The 9,192-nt window shown below is 39.6% G+C and overlaps 1 protein-coding gene across 1 annotated transcript in view; it reads left to right on the top strand.

Moving 5' to 3' along the window:
* Nucleotides 1–9,192, top strand: part of LRRC16A (leucine rich repeat containing 16A) — a gene marked incomplete at its 5' end in the record, with an annotated part of 110,808 nt that overhangs the window by 2,955 nt on the left and 98,661 nt on the right. Inside the window, 5 exons of the mRNA XM_008947093.1 lie at nt 1,422–1,481; nt 3,277–3,398; nt 5,350–5,447; nt 5,804–5,874; nt 6,004–6,077. Coding sequence (XP_008945341.1) covers nt 1,422–1,481; nt 3,277–3,398; nt 5,350–5,447; nt 5,804–5,874; nt 6,004–6,077 — 425 coding nt within the window. The remainder of the gene's footprint in view (nt 1–1,421; nt 1,482–3,276; nt 3,399–5,349; nt 5,448–5,803; nt 5,875–6,003; nt 6,078–9,192) is intronic.

The following is a 9,192-nucleotide window of genomic DNA, read 5'->3' as shown; positions in this document are numbered from 1 at the left end:
GAAACAGATTCAGAAAATAGGCAACAAATAACAAACAGTAATAACATCTGCATTCTCAGCAGCCGTGAGTGGATAATGTAGCTAATTGCTTAAAAAAGGTCTTCTATTTCATTAAACCACCCTAAATTTCAGTGCATTCTAAATGGTAACTATTTAATGGGAATTTTTGGGGGCAGCTTCATCCCGCTGCAGCACCGTTCATGACTGCTTATGGATTGGACAATGAGACCTCGGTGTCCAGGAACTCTCCTCGCTGCCTTGCTGCTTTCTGGAAAGCTTCTGACTTGTTCTTAGGGTTGGAAACTGGTACTTCCACTCCCACCTTGCTGCTGTGCCTTTGCAGAGAAGTCTTGAGAGCTGCATCTGAGCACCCCAGGACTCGTTCAGGGTTGTCTTTTAAAAAGATTACCACTAATACAGAAATAGAATAACACAGTGTTTGCCAGTTAGCCTGGGAGCATCCTGACTGTGAACCTAGGATAAGATAAAGTACAGGAAACTTTGTGCAATTCAGACTGCTCAGTTACAATGGTTTTAATGATAAATAAAAGGAAATGACCATGCTTGTGTCTTGCCCTTGGTTATGATTCAGTCCAAGAGTTTGTTTCTTTCTGCATATCTTGACTGTCAAGATGTTTGTGTACATAGCTGTGAATTCAGATCTTAGCACGCTCCCTGTAGCCCTAGATTTGTCCTCTGAGAAGAGGACTTCCCTGCATTCTTCTAAGCTGCCATTTGGATTCAGCATGTTCATCCTTCTTCCTTGCCTGTCCTGACTGTAACCCAGATAACCCACTCAGGCAAAGCCAATGTGTTATTTCCTCTCATACTTTTAGACAACCTAAAGCAGTCTTGAACTTTTATATAGCTATATCTGTATCTACCTATAGTGGAGATATATGTAATCACTACATATATATCTATATATATGTATATCCATATCTATAGTGGTTATATATAAAATTGTGTGTGCATGTCCCTACAGCTTTTGTGCAGTACAGTTTTTCCCATCTGTGCTCAGTGAAACTAATGGAAGAGTAATATGTGATGCTCTAAGTATTCATTATTATTCAGTCACAACAGTAATTATCAGTAAGGTATTGAATAAATGATGCTTTTTACAGTAAAATTGTCATAAATCTTATAATAAACTTATGTGCTTATAGCTTGTAATAAAAAGGTCCAGTGTGGTATTCCTATAACCTCTGATAATCATCTGAACCTGTAAAAAGTAAATTTAAGTGTTCTTTTAGTGAAAAATGTGACCATAAGACACTAAAAAATTCTTTATATCAGTGACAGAAATTGATGTAAAATAACAGTAGCCTTGTTCAAGGTTTTCTTAACCTCATTGAAAAGTGTCAATGCTCTTTTAAAATAAGATGTTTGCACTAACGTGGCATTTTCTTTTATAATTACAGTTAGAACTAACTTTCAGCTACTTGGAAATCCAAGGAGTAACTTCCAGTAAACCAGGTCAGGTGAGTGTATTTTAGGTAAAGGATCTTGTTTACATTCTTACATTTATGATGCTTTACAGTCTTAACAATAATAAGAATTCAGAAAGTCAGTTTTAGGACTGTGTTTTGCAGGTAGGATGATAAGAGATAATTTTTTTCCCTAATCCAATGTAGCACAAGCTTTTATTTGTCTTTTAAGTGAATATTTTTTTTCAGAGATGACAGCACGATGTTGGCTGGTATAATCATCACCATGCAAGCTTGAATAGCTTCTGTGGTGTACACCTTTATGGTGATGCCAAAAGCTAGTGCTCACATTGCAGGCAGAAATTGTTTCCTTCCAACTCTTCTTGGTGCCATTACTGCACACAGCACAAAATGTGTTTGACAGCAAGTTATCCACCCAAAAAAATAAGTATCAAAGAGAAGGCACTGAAGGGAAGAATGCCTTTAATATGTTTTTCATTCATAAGATGAATGTGTTGACAAGGTTTGACAGCTCAGTTGTATCAGAGACTTCATGTGTTTCATGTGTGTTTGGCTCTTAAAGATTTTTTTAAAAATAGGAGTGCCTGACACTTGACTGTGAAAACCTTGCATTGTGTTTAAGGTGTCATCTTTTTAACCTGGCTTTTGAAGCTTTACTGAAGGGTGATTAAAGAAAAAGGTCCTGGTGTTTACTATTTTGATGGGGTGACATTCAGTAAATTCTGTATATGTTTTTGTGGCTTTATTTAAGGTACTAAAATGCCATGACAGCTAATGTTAATTATTCCTAGAGGCACAGACAATCCCTGTTGTAGCAGGGTTTACAAGGGATTTTCAGCAGCCTCCCTTAGCATACCATTTTCCTGAAATATTTTTCTAGGTTTTGCCTGTTTAAATTCATTTATGTTTTAAATGTGTAAAGCTGAAGGCAGGCAGAATTCTAGGTTATTGCTTGCAGAACAAATGGTCTTGTTGCAGTTTTCCTGCAGACTGTGTTATATCTATGATACCTGAAGGATGCAGTCTTCTGCTGGCATCTCACAGAAAGCCATGAGAGCTTCCTACTGTAAGATAAGTGAGCAAATGCTCAGAGAAATATAGGGGAATGTATTCATATTGGTGACAATTTAAAACAGTAGCAGCATGCCCACCCACTAATTCATCTTCAAGGAGTGGTGGCAACTGGTTCAGAAGGAGTGGAACTGATGGGGAAAGGTGTGAAGATTCTCAGTGTGCTTTGGGGATAATACAGCCTCTTCGAGGGTTATCCTGGTGATGACCCTAGACATGAACTGAGAACCAAAAGAGCCCCGAGAACCAGTTCCAGTAAAAAACAGTGTTCTGTAGCATACTGTGCTGTAACACCTACTTAAACAGCACAGATGAAATCATTCATAAGAGCTTTTCCAGAGGAACACAGCTATTAAAAACTTTTACTTTTTTCCTGGAGGATGCAGGCCCTGCTTGTTCCATAGTTTCCTGTCAGGCTGTGCTCGCTTCTCCTGGTGTTCTGGGATAAGTTTCAAAAGAGGACAATGCTGTGAAAAGTTCTTGCTTTTCAGAGTGTCAGCTGAGGCCGATATCCTCTGAAACTTTTATTCCCGTGGGAAGCAGGGCACTGTTAGGAAAAACAGAGTATGAGTACAGGGGTATTGTACACTCAAGAACAACTTTCAGAAACTTTACCTGGACCATTGTCATGTCTCCTGAAGAATAACAGATTCCTACCAGCATACAAGGCATTCAGCTGACATTCAAAATGCTCTCCTTTTTAAATGGGCATGAATCATGGTAGCCAGTTCCTGCCCTCATGCTCTGTTATTCACAGTTGATTATGGAGACTGAGAAGTGCAGCATCTCCATGAAGATGGCCTCTTCAGAGGATGTGAACGAGGTGCTGGCGCACATCGGGACCTGTCTCCGGAAGATATTCCCTGGGCTCTCACCCGTGTAAGTGTCTTTTAGGCCACCTTCACTGGCAAAGGGTTTGTGGATGGGGTGACAAGCCACCATATTTTGCAGACAGGTCTCCCCACCCTGACCTCAGAAATGCACTGAGGGCATGAGAAACACCGTGAGGCCAGCAGCAAGCGCTTGTGCAGGTGTCCGACAGAACCAGGAGGCAGTGCAGAGCTTAGGCAGGCTCTGCAGGCTCTGTAGGGCCAAAAGAGCCTTTGTTCTGAAGGGTCAATGCAGGTGTTTAGAGTCTTAAGTTTTCATTTTATCTTAGTGCCTCTCCAAACTCAGCTATAGCTTAGGCTCTGTCTTTTTGTTGTGATTTACTCCTTTCCCCATAAACAGCTGTGATATTTCATGGGGTTTTTTTGATACATTTTGTTTTTTTCCAAAGAAGTAAAATCTGAGTGGGGAGAGGAGGGAAAAGTTCTGCTTACTTTCATTGTTTGTGAAATGAGGCACGTGACTGGGAGACTTGTTCTTCAAAACTGAGCACTGGGCAGTCTTATGTCATACTTTCCATGGTGCATCTGTTTCCTTGGTCCATGCATCTTCTCTAGGGTTTTTTTCTGCACTTCTTTATACATTGTTCTTGCTTTTTTTTTTTTTTTCCCCTTTATCTGTGCCTCTGAATTTTATTATCCTGCAGCAATTCTCAGTAGCTTTTCTTCATTTTATTTTATTTCTGCTCTCTGTCCTTGCCTCACCTTCATCACTGTGTACCACATCATGCAGCCCTACTATTACTCTCTTCAGTTCCTGTTTTTCAGCAATATTAGGGAAAGTGGGCTATGCAAAAGAACTTCCCAGGACACACAGATCTTTCTAAGTGAGCTGATGTGAACGGTCAGGCTCTACTTCCATATTTTATTTTGGATGCATGTCTTTATTTTTCACCTTTCCTGTGGGTGGAGTAGGAAATAGAGTTCATAAACTTGGGCTGGCAGTTTCCTATTTTTACTTCCAGTTTATCTCTATGGAAGTATCATTAACTGCTGTAATGGAAATCAAGCTCTTGCTTCAAAAAGCCTGCATACAAGTGAATATTTGTGAGCAGGCTTGCCATAAAACCTCAGTAACTCTGAGAAATGTAGGCAAAAAGAGTACAGAGTGCAGAGGGCTGCGAGGCTGTGCGTGCTTGGGTGGGCATCTGTGAAGGCCTTGAGACCTGTACGTGTTTTCCCTGGGCTTTCTTGAGAACATTGCTGGAGCATTTGGTGTAGCTGTGTAGACAACTTGGTTTCTAGAAAAGAAATCAAATTTCCTTTTCTCTTCTTGGATGGCATTACTTTACAAAACTAAGGCATCGGAGATAGATCTTAAAAGACCAGAACAAGCAAAAAAGGAGGAAAGAGGTTTCTCACATTAGTATTTTTTATTAATTCTTTCCCTCAGTTTTATGGAATTCTGCAGTTCATGAGGCAGCCCTGTCATTGAGAAAAATAGGTATTTTAATTTCTTAAAAGGTAGGAAGGGATTGTGTTTTTGTTTAGGGGAGGAAAAACACTACCCAATTACAAAGATCTGAGCTGGGTGTCTAAAGTGCAGCCTGGAGGGCACAAGTAGCTACTCAGTGTGCTCCATGGTTCTGCACCATGGTTCTTTTACTGCATAAAAGCACTACATAAACAGCAGTGGTTTCAGGGTAACCAGTAATATCATGTCTCTCCCCTATTTTGGGCACCTATGTGTTAGTCAAAGGCCACAAGTCTCCTTGACTTGGATGATTCTGTCATGGAAAAGGGCTTAGTTGCTCCAGTATTCACAGGGTTATCATTGGAAAGAAAGAAGAGACAAATAAATGTTACTCCTGCTGGGCATCATCCCAGTGTGTGTGACTTCTAGGCAGAGAAGTGAGTTGTAGTAAAGACAGTAATTCCTAAAGATTTATTAATTTTAAAATACTTTCAAAGTAATTTATTTTTTTTCCCCCTTCTGAATCTAGGAGGATTCTGAAAAAGGTAACTATGGAGCCTTCAGAAAGACTGGCTAATCTCCAGGCCCTGTGGGACAGTCAGACGGTGGCAGAACTTGGACCTTGTGGTGAGAAGGAATTTAAAGGCTCAAATATAAAAAGGCTGGAATTGCAGCGTCAGGAAGTTAAATTCTATTTCTGGCAGAAGCTTGTAAAGATGTAATTAGTTTTAAGGTGTAATTACTATGGAGCAGACTTCTGATTGGTAGGTGAAGGCACTATTTTAAGCTTTCTTATAACCTGCTGGGCCAAGATAGGATAGTCTCAGTTTCTTTCAGCAGCACAATGGACACCCTTCTGAGAGAAAAGGAGAGTGAGTTTTGAAAGACTGGATTTTAAAGTATTTGAAGCATCTTTTTAGAGATTTCTTGGTTTGTTTGCTTGTTTTGCTATTATGTTAAATACTCTCCTGGGTTGTTTTTAGGAGGCTTTTCGCAAATGTATGCCTGTGTGTGTGACTGGCTTGGATTTCCTTATAGAGAAGAAGTACAGTGGGTGAGTACCTGCCTTGTTCTGGAGCTCTTTTCAGCTAACTGTACAAATGAGGAAAGAGCAGGTAGATTATAGTACTTGGAAAAACCCAACAGTTCTGTGAAGATGTATTTGATTATGTCCTTTTAACAGGATGTGGATACAATTTATCTGACACAAGATACCAGAGAGTTGAATTTGCAAGACTTCAGCCACCTTGACCACAGGTAAACAATATGCAGTAATCATGCTAGTGTTTTGCAAGCTCTGCTTGTTCCCCCTCTCAGTAGGGTTTGCTTGGCCTTGCTAAAGTGGGATGTTCCCATAGCTGTTACTTGAGTGTGTAGACCTCTAAAATGACCATCTGCAGCCTTTTCAGTTTTCAACACAAAGCTGGAAAAGCACAAAAGCCCCATGGAGAGCACATTTCATTGAGGAGCCTGAGAAGATAAATATACTTTGCTATTGGAAGCACTCCAAAAAGTTAGGAGATAGATACATTTTGTGTGATGGCAGATAGGAGAGCTCAAATTCAGCAGAGAAAACATGCAACTACATCTGGTAGGCAAAGCAAAAAAAAGGAAATTATGCAGTCTTATGCAGAATCTTTTTCTCATGGTGTACACAGTAAAGGAAATTATTTTTGTCAGCAAGTCAGTAGAAGATTGGAATTGTTCAGCTGAATCCTAGCCAGTAGTTTCTACATGTACAATAGATGCTATCAAAAAAGTGTAATTCCAGAAAGGAACTAATTGAGGGTATTTTTACTATGAGATGCTGAAATTTAGCTAAATATTGTATTTGGTTTACTGAATTTAGCTGGCTGAGAAAATTGGATTCTGAGAAAGTTAAATCTGAAGACATTTAAGTAAAAAGATACAGGAGTGAGTCTTGAGTAAAATCCATAATGATACAAGGAAAATTACAAATTTGAGAAACTGTAAATAAGATAGAGAAAGCATTATTTTTTGGGGGAAAGCCTAGTGGAAGAATTAGGAAACTGTCAGAGGTGCAGTGTTAAAATATTATAACAGGAAGCTGAACTTCAAGGTAGGTAAATAAGGGCGTTTTGCCACAGCATTCTGTGCACCTTTAAGCTTGCAAAAAACCCACTCAAATACTTACTCAGCTTCTGTGATGGGTTTTCACAGTCTGCACTGGCAGACTTCCTAAGCTCTACCTGTGTTGACCGATTCAGAGATAACTCAAACAAGACTACAGGGCTGCAACTAGTGCACAATGGGTGTGGCCAAAGACTGGTTGGCTAAGCCTTGCTGGGGGAAGGTAAGGAAAGGAATACTGTTCAGCTCAAGCAAATGTGGGACAAGAACATAACACTTTAAACATATTGAAGGTGGAAGTGCTGAGAAGAATGTGGGGCTTTCTTGAGAAAGTGACTTAGAGATGCCCAACTTCAATAGAAATTAAATGTTCAGATAGTTTATTTGGAGTGAAAAATATTGCTTATTAGGAAAGAGTAGGTAGCAGAAATCTTTTAACTATTTAGAATATCTCAGCTTGTTCAATGAGTAGTTGGCTTTCAGCAAACAAAGTAAGAGTTTGTTGCTTCACAGAAGTTTTTCACTGAAGTATACCTTACAAAATTGGCATGAATGAGGAAATATACTTGTGTTGTTAATAAAAGTCTTTATTAAATGTCTCATGATTGTGTTAAGTCTAAAGATTCAAAACAATTTTGGAGCCAATTACATGCCATGGAATCCGTCTTGTGATGGGAGTTCCTGTGTGTTGAGGACTGAACAGACAAAAATAAAAGGGTTGGGATTGAAATTTAAAAAACCCTAAATCTTTTATGAAACCAAAACCATATGTTACTGATTAAAAATGTAAATTATGATCTGAGATCCCGGTCACTTCCAGAATGTATGCAAGTGTTTTGTGATATATTTAGCACAGTGAGAATATATGAACAACACGCCATCATGCTTTGCATTTTGAGAGACCGTTGTGTATCTTGTCCACCTAATTTTTAGGATTGCTGAAAATGTGTATTTCATGTTGGGGAGCAGATCTGAAGTGAGGCAGGGTAGGTACACCAGTTCTCTAGATATAGGGCCTATGCCTTGCAAAAATAAACAATTTGTGTCTTTCCTAGTAAAGCATTTCTGCTAGAGGTCAACATAAGATGGCAGGAATTACAGGTGAATTTAAGTTCTCAGTGTGTCTGACATTTAGTGTCTTGCCACATGGGGACATGACTTCTGAGGTTTTATCTGAAGTTCTGTTGTGCTTTGAACCATATAACTGTTTAACAACAACACAAAGGACTCAGAGTGAACAGGGCTAATTTAACACAGTAGCATAATTTTTGTCTGTGTAGCATTGGATTTAGCAGACATTTGGACATTCAAAAAATTGTCAGAAAAGCGTGACTGGTTAGATGTTTTTCTTTGCACCGTTTAGTTTTCTTGCCAATGTTGTTTGAAGCTTGGAGAGATTTTTCTGCATTCCAGAACAGAATCTGTTTTCTTTTGAAGATGGCACAGATCTGCATTTTGTAAATCTTACTTTATTCTGAATGATAGTAAATACAAGTAACTCAGTATATCTCCGTGAGGGAAAGTTATGAGATAGCCCTGCTTTTGGAAATGGTCATTAGCTTTTTTTCACAGTGTATTGCAGAATTGTTGTTAGTACCACATCTAGAATTTAAGAGAATAAAGTAGTATATAGTTTTGAAAAGGAAAACTCAGTAACAAGTTCAGTGAGGTTAGGCAACCTCAAAGAAAAGGAATATAAGTAAATTCCTAAAGAACGCTTGTTGGTTAGAATCACCTTCAAAAATTTGAGCAAAATGAAAAAAGACTGAATAAGTAGTTTCTCCTTAAAATCGAGTGGTAGTGTCTGATCTGCAGAAGGGACAGAGGTTTCACTGTCTTCAGGCATGTGGGGAGGAAGGGGGTGTGTGTGCATGTGGCTTAGCAGCTGGTGTTGTTGAAGTGTGCTGTGCTCTGTGCTTGTCAGGGCTTTGAGCAAACAGGCCTTGAATACCGCAGAATACTGGACTGTTTAAAGATGAGAATTTGCAAATCAGCTAGGTCGAGCTCTTCAAAAACATCCCTGCCTTGCTGCAGCACAGTTTCTTTTACTTTGTGAAAGTGTGGTGGTTTTCCCACTAACTCAGAGTACTCCCTGTCCTTCAGCAGTTTCCCTCTGAGGCCTTAAGCGAGGGGAGAAAGGGATGGCCTCGGGCAAGTTCTGCCTGCAGCCACCCTGCTGCCCAGAAGGTACTGAGCTCTTGCCAGCCCTCCTGGCTGGCTTACTAGCTCCCTGGTGGTGTAAACCTTTGCAGCCAGAGATCCCTGATTGTTGTCCCTGTTT

The sequence above is a fragment of the Merops nubicus genome, unplaced genomic scaffold (genome assembly GCF_000691845.1).
Source record: "Merops nubicus isolate BGI_N331 unplaced genomic scaffold, ASM69184v1 scaffold2459, whole genome shotgun sequence".
Classification (NCBI taxonomy): domain Eukaryota; kingdom Metazoa; phylum Chordata; class Aves; order Coraciiformes; family Meropidae; genus Merops; species Merops nubicus.
The sequence above is the reverse complement of the archived record's forward strand: the minus strand, read 5'-3'. Positions and strand labels throughout refer to the sequence as shown.